This window comes from Acromyrmex echinatior, chromosome 16, assembly GCF_024713525.1.
Source record: "Acromyrmex echinatior isolate Ae372 chromosome 16, ASM2471352v2, whole genome shotgun sequence".
Lineage (NCBI taxonomy): Eukaryota > Metazoa > Arthropoda > Insecta > Hymenoptera > Formicidae > Acromyrmex > Acromyrmex echinatior.
Genome location: NC_141867.1, coordinates 6,867,102 through 6,881,956, shown reverse-complemented (window position 1 = coordinate 6,881,956; position 14,855 = coordinate 6,867,102). Strand labels below are relative to the sequence as shown.

The window sequence follows — 14,855 nt, the reverse complement described above, 5'->3', positions numbered from 1 at the left end:
TCACTTGTAAAACGCTACGAATTAATTCCAACACCTAATATTATGAAAAAAATATTAGGAAATAGAGGCTCCGATGATCTAAAGGCTTAAGATGCTTGCACGGAATGCTAGAGATCCGGGCCGAGGTAATATTTTTCGCAATACAATTATTTATAAGATTTTAATTTGTTATCCAGCATTATTACGATCTTTATAAAATGCTATGAGCATCAAATTAATAAATTGCAAAGCAATTTAATTCGTGATATTACTATTATAGTGTAATTGGTTTGCGTTTCAAGATTGAAAAATTAATTCGCGCAATTTAAATAATTGTATAGGTAGTATATAAATTCACATAGAATTATTTAAGCACTTAAAATTCAGGTTAAAGGCCGTTAAAGGCTTTCTTTCCTTTCTTGTTGTGTATTCACACGTATAAACCTAGAAACTCTTGTTTAATAATTGCTGAGTATTATTCTTCGCACTCAATAATTAAAATTTTGATGAAAATCCTGATTGTGATCTCAATAAATTAAATGCCTGATCATATCACGATAATATCATGTTTTCTACGTTTTATTCTAGATAAATATCTTAATTAAAAAAAGGAGTTCTTTTTCTCATAATTTCACGTTAAGATGATCACCGGCCAATTCGAGCAGATCTTTTTTTTTTGACAAAACAAAGATTATAAAGGATAAAAAGAAAAAATATATAAACAAGAAATAGGTAATAATTTCAAATGATTTATCTATTCGTTTCTTAGAAAAATAATTTATATATACCTCAGAAATTCTCATATAGATGCCACGATTGTTCTGGCCGATATCAAAATAGAAATTCTTGCTATCCACGCGCATATAACGACCTTCCGGTAAATCACCTTTGAAGCCACCATCATCCGTCCCAAATTCCTCAAGAAGATCCGTTAATGCGTCACGAAATTCTATCATACCTTGCGCTGGTATTGCAATCTGAGTCCTAGGTCCACCTCGTGTTATCGTTTGCGACACCTGAGGAAAGTAACATAAATATTACACAAAATCTTCTGTCCTAATTCATTGTATTGTTTGGATTCATAAGACGAGATTATATTAGATAACCCATTTTATCAACAATTTTAGAAGAACTCTATTTATCTTTTCATTTTTCAAAAAAAGCAGACCTCTTGAGATGAAAGCCGACAGAGTCTTCTTATGACTTAGCGTAGAAAGTAAGTACATTGGCTGGTACATACAGGGTGACTCACCCGCAGGAAACGGCCGCGAGAATTCTCCTTGAGGTCCAAGTAATATCGTCTATTATCCTTCACCATCATTTCTGATTTGAGTTTTCCATCGTCTGGCACATTTTCCGGATTTGGTGGACCTGATTATCCGGCAAGCAAAGATGTTAATAAATTAAACATCTTTTTCAAACACAAAAACTTAATAATTGATAAAAATTATTGTAAATAAAAAATTATTGTAAATATAAACTCAATACTTGATGGAAATTGTGGTAAATAGAAAAAAAGATTAATTTTATAATATATCAATATTTTCAATATATGCCAAATTATAAAGTTTTAATACAATATTTTATAGAGTGACGCGTGATTTATGATTCAACTGAAAAGGAATGATTCTTCACATAAAAATTAATTAAAAATATGAAATAAATTTCTTCATATAAGAATTCATTTTCGAGAAAATTGATTTAAAAATTCGTCAAATATGTATACAATCTGCTACAATTTCATAGATATAAATATAATGTAATAGATAAATATAACATTCATTCCATTGTCGACAATTTAATGTTTGTAAACACTGTTAAAACATCGTTATTTTTTATTTATTCTATTATTTTGTTTTTTCCTTTCAGTCTCTATCGAGTTACCACCATGATATAATGACAGAAGATAATATTAATGTATTGCTTTTTTTTTCAAGTAAATATTATTAATAAGAAAGAGCACCCTTTTCTGATTTTGAGTATCCGAGCTTTGAATATATTGTTTTTCTTATAGATAAAAATAACGGACACATTTTTTTATACATGCATGTTCGCACTTTTAAGGAATGAAATACCTTACAAAAAAATCGGATATTCTATTTCTAAACAAATATTATGTTATTTTCTAACCGTTGTCCTAATAAATGTCATCATATAAATACTAATTAAAATTAATTTTCATTGCTTTTCTATTATATGATAAAAATTGTAGTCGTTGCTAATACTTAAAGAAGCAATTTTCTAGGAGATAAATACAATTTTTTAAATTATAATATTCAAATATTTTAGCTTCAGATGTAATGTCAGAGTATGAGAATTTCTGCATAATAATTGAATACATATGTCACAGTCTTTTATAAGTGAATAAAATAAATATAAAGTAAATATAATTGTATTCGATGGATTTTCAAAATTATTTTTCTTTCAAACAAAGCTTCATACAAAACAATTTTATTTCATATTTTTAATTTATTTTTTTATGTATAAGACGTATTAACTCTTTATATGAGTTATGCCTCATGTATACAATACATATGTCCCTTATTAACTCTTTTATCTTTGCAAAGTAAGATTGAATTAAAAATGTGCCCAGACAAAAGTTATATACCTTGATGGAGTACAAATATGACAATCAATTTTCAGAAAAAAATTGATTTTTCGCTATCATGTAAAGATTATGGTCATTTTAAAAAATGGAATTGTATGATTTTGTTTACATAATTTCTCTAATTATTCTGCATATGGAAATATTAAGTTAGAAATATTAAAAAATCAATATAATTTATAAAATTACATATTTTATGTCTAAATATGCCAGAATAAAATATAAAATATCTATATAGTAAATAATTGATTTTTAGATATCTCTTAATACTTTTATATATAAAATAATTAATAATCACATTTAAAAACTTGAGTTAAAAATTATACAATTCTATTTTTAAAAATAAACATAATATTCATACTTTTAATTTAACTTACTTTGCAAAGATAAAAATAGTAATAAATTAAAATGGGATTGTATATTGGACATAGCTATTTTAAATCAAAATTATATTATTATGATTTGGACATAGCTATTTTAAATTAATTGTATTATTATGATTTTAATTAAAGATGTTGTACCTAAAGATGCATAAAAATCGCTAAATGTCGACAGATGGTCCCGAAATTCGGATGCTGTACTGAGTGCCAGGTAAATTTGGCTTCTTCTCCCATCCGCTCCAATCTGAAATAAAAAACAATTTCATAAATTTATATAATTCATTTTACATGATCAAAAAATTTTACATATAGATTATTATCTGATTATATATTAATTTCAATGAAATAAGTATGTTTGCGAAAGATATTTAAAAATATTATTGTACATTCCATGAAAATATTATCATTTTTATCAAACGTAGTTTTCATTGTCACAGACAATGTTTTAAATGACTTGTAAATTGAATATAAAATTTTCAAAAATTAAAATTAACGAGACATTTTTAAAGAAACTATTTGTGCGTAATTGTTACATGCAAGTTGTTCCAGACGTCACACCTATTAGAAGCAGGTTCTTAAAATCATTTCAAGACATCCTGATACCAAAATGTCAAGGCTATAATAATTTTTCAATGAGAAGAGTTTAAAGTTAGCCCATAGAACTATCGGAAATTTGCGCGGTTAAACATGACACATTGAACAGTAGAGTAATAGTGTCTTCAAATATCAATCCTTTTTTATCGAATTGATATTCTTATGTATATGTCGTTACTTCTTATTTATATTGTATTTATACATAAACTATTAATTAATAAAAAAAAATAACATATTAAGAAGTAAGTATTGACTTTAAAATGCGATACGCATTGAACTGTCAAAGCTGTCACAAAATGATATGGTAAAAAATGGTAATAAAATAAAAAAAACATTTGTAGAAATGTACAAATTAATATATGAACTATAATATTACTTCGATCTTTTATCCATAATAAAAATAGAATAGTGCATGATTAAATAGGCGTTCTTTACATTAATTTATCCAAAATCCATTTAAAGATCACTATATTAATGTATTGTTTGAAAAATGCAATAAACGTACAATAACATATAAATTAAGTAATAATAATTCGATGCTAATAATAAATATCATAAAAATAAATAATTTTACAATTATTTTATTAATGAAAAAGTATTTGAATACAATAGAAAATAAACTGCAATAAGAAAGAAATCACATGTATACCAGCTATCCAAGTCAGAACAGTACATATGCTGACAGTTTTCATTAGTGAAATGTTTATTTATAACAATACCTTCATAAGGCTCTTTTCCATAAAATCACGATTTCTCCTATTAGTCCGTAATAAGCTGTGAGATTGCGGATAAATTTCAAAATAACAAATATGGAACTATCTATAAGAGTTACAAGTCTATTTCTTTTCGGTTCCTCTCAATTTATTCTAATTGTAAAGCCCCAGACACAATGCAGTAGATTAGCGATAGCGATAGGGAATAACACGATTTCAACTTATCAGAATCTGTGTATTCCCATGTATCTAATTTCTGATTAAATTATGTTATTCCTATTGCTATTGCTATTCCCTCGTATTATGTCTGAGGCTTAAGAGTCTCGATACAACAGAATAGAAACAGTCTCTTGAAATGAGCACAATACACTCCAGCAGTCAGCCCTCCGCTACCTACTCCATTTTCGTCGTATACGCGCGTCTCAGAAAATGACCATTATCTCAAAACTATTTTTTTTTAACTTTAAAGGTTAATTCTACATACATGTAGAATTAAAAAAATGCAATTTAAAATTTGTTCCCTTAAAGGGGAATTTTTAACTCAAATTATCTCGCTTTACCCTACTATCACTTTATGTGACAGCTTTGACATAATTCGATACATATCACGTTTCAAAGTCAATACTTACCTTTTAATTTGCTATTATCATCTATAATTAATAGTTTAGTATAAATACCATAAAAATAAGAAGCAACTATGTATGCATAAGAATTCATTTCGTATTTAATTCTCATCGATTTTCACTAATATTAGTGAACATTAATTTTGATAATAGGATTGATGTTTGAAAATACTGTCACTATTATACAATGTGCCATGCTTAAACGCACAAATGATTGGCGATAGTTCGATTGATTAATTTTAAACTCTTTCTATTTAAAACTACTGCAACCATAAAAACTACTGTAATCTCGATATATTGATAGAAATTTCGTCTCGAATAATTTCAGGAATTTGCTATTAACGAGTGTCACGCAAAGCGTTTGGGCAAGTTGTGTTGGGCCCTGTTGTTGCAAGACTATATTTTTAATATTTTATTTTTTAATATTTTAAACTATTTTTTAAAAGTAATAATATTGAAATTCCCGTGACAAATTTAAAAAAATAAATAAAAACAAACGGGTAACGTTGGCACAGTGACTAGTGCGTAATACGCTTTGAAGAAGGCTAGTTTTCTAGCCTTCTTGATTACGACCGCAATGATTACGACTGTATTGATGTAATTTTTTGTAACATCTTATTTATTCATCTATAACTTCATGGATCGATGTTAAGTATTTCTATTTGCTGAAGAAGGTCGAAACATGTACATTTTATTTATGTAAGATAAAGCTTTTTCAAAGCATATTACGCACTGATCACTGTACCAAATTCCCAATTGCCCATTTGTTTTTATTTATTTTTTTGAATTTTAATATTTTATTATTATTATTTGTACTATGAAATAGTCTTTATACACGTCTGGAATTAAAAGATGTTACCTCGGCAACTTTGATAAATCTCCCACGTCTGTTTTGTTTTACGTCAAGGTAAAATCTTTTACTTTGAATTTGCAACATTTTCGTCGCCAGTTCCTGCTCACTCTGCTGGCCTTGCTGACCTACAACATACACAAATAAGTACATTAATTTATTGCAATTTATTGCACGTTATGTGATTCTTAAATTAGCAGATTTAAACTCAAAATTGAATTGGATTATGTTGATTATTCCACAAAATAATTTTAAAATATTTTTTTTGTTTTTCATCAACATCACATTTCTGGCACGACATTCTATTTAATATTTCATTTAATAAATGAAATATACACGCATAATTGATTTTACTTTTTAATTCAATAGAGATTCTTTTCAGAAATATAATATAAATATAATTTTAAATAAGTAAATTAAGGCTTTTGACGAGTCGACGCGACTCCATATTGGATCGTCATAAATGAGAAACACTTATTAAAGTTAATAAGTGTTTAAGTAATCTATCCTAAAAAACTATTCTAATTAAAAATGTTTTTTCTCATACATGCTCCGGTCCTATTTCTATTGTTGGTTTCTTTTTGTAACTTTATTGATTTAACCATAGGCCTTTAGTTTTGTGACGTCATAAACAAGAAATAACACACTGAATGCAATTTATTAAATAAAGAGAAAGAAAGATTTGGATGAAACAAAATAATGCATGTTGAAAACTTTAAAACATTTGTAAAAATGAGCTAAAGTTATCCTTATTATACTTTCTTTCTCTTGACAGTTAGTAAATAATGGTAAAAGACACGAGGAGTAAAAATACGCATAACAGGCTTATAAGCCTATTTTTAACATTAGGATTTATTTACTTATTTTATTTACTTGTTTATTTTATTTATTTTTTAATCAAGAACTTTACAGAACAATATTAATAATTATTATTCGATAATTTTCAATTTGTTTGCTATTTAATGTTCTTAATTTATTCACACTATTTAATCCATTGAGTGATACAAAGATATATTTATATTTTCAATTCCAGAATAAAGTATCAGTTGTATTTTTATTTTTACTGTTTCAAATTATATTCCTAAGTTTTACTATTATAATTGTTTGTGTTACAGTATAAATTTATAATTATCATTATCATTTTTCATTATTATTAGAAAAACTTACTACGAAGATGTAATCAAACATAAAAAATTATACTACTAAAAAATTAATGTTGTTTTTATTCATATCCACTGCACTAAACAAAAATTTTTTACTGTATATATTTTTAGATGCATTAAATGTTTATTGCGCATAATTGTTAAGTAATTACATTGATAAACACATCCATTTTTACAAATAATTTTTGAATGTTTTCATAGGATTTTTAAAGTCTTTTTTTATTATAATACTAATTGGCTGTATTAATCTCATACTCATTTTTAACAGTTAACTTTTGAAGAAACATAAATTTTTTTAATTTTCATTGCACACTTTTTAATGCATTTATGTATTTGGCGTATTTTTTTTTATTTTTGTAGTCTTTTTATTAGAGAAATCATGAAACAACTTTCAAAAGTTGTAGCTGTCATTAAAATATTCAATAGCTTAATGTATCTTTTTCTCAATGTGATAAACTTAACAAGAGTCGATTGTATTTAAAAATAATTTTTGTTTTAAATTTCTCAAAATTGTGATAAATTAGGATGGATTATTTTAACGCCAAAGACTGTATTAACATAAGAAAATTATTTAATAATTATTCAGTAATTAAGATGCTTATTAACATTATTAAAATTAACGATCATTGGCTGCGTTCAGAAAAGCTGTTTATTATTTTCAAATATGTTACTAAGCAATCATAATTCTTTCCAAAACACATTAAAAATTGTCCTACAATAGAAATCAGTGCTAAATATATATATTAAGGCAATATAAATTATAACGTTAAGCTATCTTTATACAGTAGACATTATAATAATGGAAAATTCACTAAAGCTATTTATGATGGATAAAACGTATTTACAATTTGCTAGAAAGTATTTATAGTTTGCTTAATAAATATATTGCAAATAAGGCGTTTATCAAAAAATTTAAAAAGCTGCATTTGCTGTTTATTAGTAATTTCAATAATTATATTGTTATCAAATAAATTAGAATGACATTTTGATTACAACTAAAATTTTAAAATAATTGTCGAAAGAGTAAATACAATGATAGTAATTATGATAATAATATAATAATAAAGGTAATGCTTTTATATTTACCAGAATTAGTTTAAAATGCTATTATTATATATATTTAATAATTTTATTTTATAGAACACTACGCTTAATTACTACTATAATTTTACTAATTACCATTGTAATTTTAGAGAATTCAATAAAATTTCAATAAAATCAACTTGAAAGTACACTAATGTAGCGCTAACTTCTGCTGAATGCAGCCAATGTAATTTATGATAATGTGCAGAATCAATTTATTGTTCAAGTCCAACAAACCGAATCGGTGCGCAGTTTACAGTTTACATAAATGCATTAAAAAATGTATTACACACACGCGCGTGCACACACATATATAAGCATCAAGATCCGTTTCGAATAGAGGATTCTTTGTTTATTTGTGTTGTTCACTTATCGATCCATTTTCCTTATTACTGTTAATAATTATTCTCTTTCTTCAGTTAAAAATGTTTTTTTTTTAATAATTACAAATGGAAGATTAAGATATAATACAAAATAATATTTAAAAAAATATATTAAAAATAATATTTAAAAAAAATAATTAAGGATATTTCAGAAATCGATCATACAAAAGGAATTAGAGATTTGTGTCAAAATCGCACTGAGAGAACAAATGATCAATACAATGTAGTTTTTCGAGTACAATATTACGTACTGAATTGTTGCAGGCCGCTTGGAATTGGAACGGGGCTAAGATCACCCTGAAAAATCCTGCTTTTGAACATTTTATCGATACTAGGATAATCTGTGCATTTATATATAATATATCTCTCTTTTTCTCCCTTTTTTCTTTAGTTAAAAATTATATTACATTACTAAACTCACAGTTCATTGAAATTACATTAACAAATAACTACTACATTTTTATTCACTTCTTTCTTTTTCTTCCTAACAACTTTTATTTTAAGCACAATAAATTTTATGTATAAAATCTTTCATTTCAGAAATCGTTAAACAAATAATTTCGTTCAACGTGAAGTCGTATTCTTCTTTTTCAAATTTAGTGTCACAGGCTGTCACTTTTCGTATAGTACATTTATGTAAATCGCTAAACAAATTCAGCTTTCATAGACGTAACCAGGCTAAAAAAAAAAAATTATTCTTCTGTTTTAAATAATTCGGACATCGTGCAGGTTTTTCTCAAATTCTTTTCTTATTAATTAAATCCTCACTCTATTATTATAATAATAAATTCGCTAATAAATCTCTTCATTAATCTCCTAAAGACGAATCAATCGAACAAATATATCATCAAGACAAGAGAATATCTTCTAATTCTCGATCTCCTTCAGCAGCTGTATTCTTTTTCTATAGTCCATTTATCGATTCTTGCTCATCTTCGCATATTTACGAAGAATGAAAATGTAGTACAAATATACACTTTCACTATTTTGATCCATTTCTTAAAGTAGTCTCTATGTTGCATCACATTCAGTCTCCTCTCCTCCTTGATACACACCTTCGCGCATATAAGATGCCTTACGGTTAGATTTTCATCGGTAGTTCAGCATGATTACTGTGTTACATTAATTCCTCTTTCCTACCTGTATTAGTATCTTTTTGTTCGCTCATGATTTCAATATGATTAGTGTAAACTTCATTTATTTCTTTTATCTTCTATCGTAACTATTTACACGCACACACACATATTCATATTATTCTTTATTTTGGATAAGTTCATAGAACGTTACATTACGATATGTGGATACAATTTTTAACTTTTTATTTTATCATATTCGTTTTTTCAACTTCTTGCTTTTTTTTCGAAAACGATACGAAAAATGGCAAAGAAGATATTTTGCCGATATCATTGAGTGCTTGATGTCAAGTAATGCTAATTCTATGCGGTGCAATAATTAAATCGAATACTAAATGTAGCATGTTCGCATATCATCTTCTTATAATCTTTTTTCTTAATGCTTTTAAACTCTTTCCTTTTTTTGTCTTTCACCTTCGCTTCGTATCTCTTTCTCTCTTCCAGATTCCACTCACAATTCTTGATCCTATTAAATTACCATTTATTTAGAAATTCGCTGTTTTTCATTGACGCTCTCGACTGTAAAGAATAATTTCAGAAACGTGAAGGACGCCATCGTTCGCGATTATTCATGAGAACAGTTTTTAGTAGAAACCAAAATAATGGATAAAATATAATTGCAGGGTGTTTCTCAATCAGCAATAAACAAAATTGCTTTAAGAAAATATCTTTTCAGTTAATATCTTTTGATCGATATTTGATCTTTTGGCCGATATTTAAATCTTTTTTTATCTGTGAAGAAAAACGATCAAATATCGAGAACATCATTTTCTTCTTCACTTCATTTCTTTGCGCTTTTTTTTTCCAAGAATATACTGGCTTAATATACCAACTATATGCATTGACTTGTAATTTCAAAAAGTAAAATTTTTACACTATTCAATAAACGATTCTTTAATATGAATCGTTCAATCTCTCATTCATTTCAATTGTATCAGGTATCAGCACGATCAAAAATTCTTGTAAGACTTCTATAAGAATCTTCTTTAAATCAAAATTTGCAAGTCAAGCGATTCTCTTGAACACATTTGAGGATGATCATCTGTGAAATTGCACTTCTTATTACTCTCTTTTTTATAATGACAATAAGGAATTTTTGCAATAAACGATTGGCACGGCATTTATGCAGAAACGCCCACTTCACTTCTCGCCCGCCGACTTGCATTGTATTTTATTGCACGTTTGCACAGGGCGCGAGCATCGCACGCATCACCATCTTGCAAACACGACATGGCGTCATTGTTATCATCATTTTCAACATTGTCATCATAGTCGTTTTGAACCACTAATAGGCTTCAGTCATATCTTTCTTTTCTTTATGATTATCCTGTATCCATGCTTATCATATATGAGGTTTCTGTATCAGGATGTTTCCTTTATTAAAACCACTACTACTTCCAATTCCGAAATTGTTTCTCGCAATTATATTCGCGCACGTAAATGTCCAAGATTTATCGTGGATTTATCTGTCCAAGATCGCGCAGAAAGTGACGAGTTCATCGACGGAGGCGGCGGCGGTGACGGTGGCGGCAGCGGTGGCAGCGGCGGCGGCGACTGCGAACGGAGACGATCGCGGATGCATTGATCTCTGCGCCTGAAAAGCGGCTCGTGGCGTTCCGCGCCGACCTGCCTTAACGTGAATCCCAACACCAACTCCTCGACCATGTTGTACCATGTCCTCTTCTCCTATGGAACCTTCTTTCCTTTGCAGTATATATTGTCATCCTGCTAACATTTGGCATTTCCAGCATAAATCAAAACGAAACGATGCAAATGTCCATGTCATAAATCATGAATGATTGAAAGATATCATTTATTAGACATTTTATTAATTCAAGACCAATTCAAATTTGAATGGCCAAAAAATTATCCAAGTTTAATATGATTATTTTTTTTATTAATGTTCAAATCATATTAGTATTGTAAACAGCGATATTTTCAGTTTTTTTATCTCCCATCAATCAATTCTCTTTAAACGGAATTAATACTTTGCCGAATATGTTATTAAATGATATTAAAATAGGTTTCATAATCATAGTCTACATATCTGCTTAATTCGTTGCGTTTCATTAGATGAAACTAATGGCAAAATTCCAATAATTTTGGCGGTTTTTAAAAGTATTCTAAATTTTACAAAAGGAGGAAGAATAAATAAAATTTTGTTATTTTCAAGTCACTAATAAAAAAAGCGTAGTGCAATAAAATATTAAAATTAAAATTAAGATAATTGTATTACTAATAATATATGATGCATTATATATATTAAACAATAATTAAATCATGTTATATCAGCTTAAATTAAATCAGATAAAATTTAATTTTATAAAAATTCTATATGTACATATAATTTATAGAATTGTAATTATAATATATATTTTATATTAAATAAATACATAAATTGCATTAAATTTAATTATTTTAACTTAAATAAATATTTATTTTGATTAGAAAAACATTTTATTTTATCTAATAAATTATTTGAATAAAGAAAAATATTTTTCATTATTTTTCAAATTAAATATGTAGCATTTTAGAAAAGAAAATATTTACTTAAGAATAAAAATTATTTATTATTACAAGGAAATGAAAGTGTATTTTTAAAACAAACAATCGAAAACAAAGAAATTATTTATTTTGAAGGATTTTCTTTTTCAAAAATGCTTGATATTAAATTTTAAACATTATGATATCTTTGTTGAATAAAGAAGTAATAAATAATTAAATAATTCATTAAATAAAATAAAATGTTTTTCTAAATGTAATAAATATTTATTTAATTCAAAATATTTAATTTTACTGCATATTTATTTAGTAAAAAAATATTTTTTTACAAATGTAAAATGTATTAAAATAAGCAAATAACATAATTTATTAACAATGAATAAAGTAACAATAAATTCAATTTATAACATTTAATAAACATTATAGTTTATTTCATTTGTTAATCTTGATAATTGATATAATAGTATTTGTTTTTTTTATCTTAAAAATAATATTTTTTTAATAAATCACTAAATACAATGAAACGTTTTTCTAATCGAAATAGATATTTATTAAAGTTAAATATGTAATTAAATATGTATCTATGCATTTAAAAGTTATTTAATTTTTGTTTACTTTAAGTAAAATACTTTTATTTATTTTAAGTAAAATCGTATTTCTTACGTAAAATAATACTTATTTGAAAATTTGATAAGATTGTAGCATTGTGAATTAAATTTTTTATATATATTAATAAAACTGTAATAAATATTCATGCAAAAGTTCATTTGAATCCACTATTGTAAAACAAAACTTTAAATAATTCTGATTTTGCATATCACGCTTCGAAATCTTTTTCGATCTTAAAACGCATTCATGAACAGAATCAAAATAGTAATATCACTTACTAAATCATACAAAGAATTTGATTATTTTTTTATGGTAATAATCATCAATTATGGTAATAATCTCATAAAATAATATTAATCGTTATATGTAAATGTAAATCTAAAAACTAAACTACGAATAATTTATTTTGCAAAAAATAGGTATTACCTAGACCAGAATTTAAACCTGGAACTTGCGCTTTGACCGAATGGGATTTCTCTCATTTAATTAGATTTATTCTCATTGGTCTAAATTCGTTTATATCATTGTTTATAATACGTTTCTTTCAAACAACGTTTTCTTTTAATTGTTGGTTATTGCAACAGATATTACCAAAGCCTCGATAATCAAATTAATAACGTTAATTAGGACGTCTGTCCCAGAAAGTAGGGAGTTCTAGGTGCAAATCCTAGCTGAGGTAATATTTTTCGCAATAAATTATTTGCAGTTTGTAGATTTTCATTAACATATAATTAGAACCCCGGATGTTCAGACTCGATCACGGGCCACGCACGAAGAACCGCTGCGCGCACGAATGAGTCGAATGCTTGCCAAAGTGAGATAGTAACATTTTGGCTGGCGCGTGGCTATTCAACATAAACAAAGCGTGCAGCGGTTCTCCGAGCGCGTAGCCATGATCGAGCTTGAACACCTGGGCTCTTTAATATGTATATGATGATTAATATTCTTGAAAAAAATGCTTATTAGCATAAAAAAATTATTAAATTGCTTGTACAATTTAATAAATGATATTATTATATCCTAATTCTACTCATAAATGCATTTTAAGTCCGAAAAAAATTTCAGCACGCTATATATACAGAATCAGACTGTATATAAATTCACACAAGAAATATGGAGTAAGATTTCCTTTGGAGTGAATTTTATTCCAAAAGAATGAAATTTCATTAAAAAAAAAGAGTTAAAATCTGCTTATTCAAGAGTACAAATTTTTACTTTTTCAATAGTGGTAATATTTTCACTCTTTTAGAATAAAATGTCACTCCAAGAAATTTAGAGTGTCAATTTAAAATATTTAATGATACATAAAATTAACAATAATTGTATGTAATGATAATAGTAAATTAGATATTGTTAATAATGTTTTTGTATTATTTTTTCTTTTACAAATTGTTTTTCTTTTACAATTTTGAAAATTTAAACTGTCTATTAACTAGGAAGTAGCGCGAGTATCTCCTTAAACAAAAACGACAATTTTTCGCTCTAAAATACTGCAGAAATACACATTTGAAACACACACATTTTGAATGATTATAGCAATAATATTGATTGCTATAATTATATAGAGATGTTCCATTTCAATTCCAGTTATAATGCTTCATATCAAGCGATAGTTTATTGCGAAAAATATGGCGTTAAAATTATGAAAAAAAGATGCCGCCTTTTTTATAATTTTAATGCAATATTCTTCAGAATAAACTATCACTTTATACAAAGTATTGTAACAGTCTACTTGATAACGTAATTAGAATTATTTCGACAAAATGTATACAAAATAGATAAACAGAGGATTGTCAATGAAACTTTAGAATTTCCACAACTACAGATACTCGAGTACAAACTCTAATGAACTGACACTATTAAATTTAATTGAAATATATCTCTCGGAAACGCTTAATCTATTCTCAAATAGGAATACGATTATATTCAGAGGAATATACTTTATAATCCCGTTTCATTGAAATTAGTGATCATTTCTAAGCCTTTATTCTAAAGCTTTAAAGATATACCAACAAAGTAGTGCAATCCTTTTATCTGTTGACTATTTCGACCCATTTTTGACACAACTGTAATCTTAATAAACGCTCAGTATTATTAATTATTTTTTTACGATGGTTATTGAATCAAAGATTTTATACTGTATACATTTCTTTGTAGGGATTATTTGCAATCAAAGAAATAGAAAAAAAAGAATTTTAATCTAGCAGGAATCATGTACTGCAGAATATACAATTTCTG

The 14,855-nt window shown here is 26.6% G+C and overlaps 1 protein-coding gene across 3 annotated transcripts in view; it reads right to left on the bottom strand.

Annotated features, from left to right (window-relative positions):
- The window catches only part of Pur-alpha (Purine-rich binding protein-alpha), a 34,078-nt gene that overhangs the window by 9,407 nt on the left and 9,816 nt on the right, over positions 1-14,855 (bottom strand). Inside the window, exons 1-5 of one of the 3 annotated variants that reach the window (XM_011061135.2) lie at positions 8,625-11,267; positions 5,754-5,872; positions 3,106-3,208; positions 1,220-1,350; positions 768-995 (exon numbers count right to left, since the gene is read on the bottom strand). In XM_011061135.2, the coding sequence (XP_011059437.1) occupies positions 768-995; positions 1,220-1,350; positions 3,106-3,208; positions 5,754-5,872; positions 8,625-8,694 (651 nt within the window). In that variant the 5' untranslated portion in view covers positions 8,695-11,267. Of the gene's footprint in view, positions 1-767; positions 996-1,219; positions 1,351-3,105; positions 3,209-5,753; positions 5,873-8,624; positions 11,268-14,855 lie in introns of those variants that run through there. The other 2 variants (XM_011061133.2, XM_011061134.2) reach the window with 2 other exon arrangements.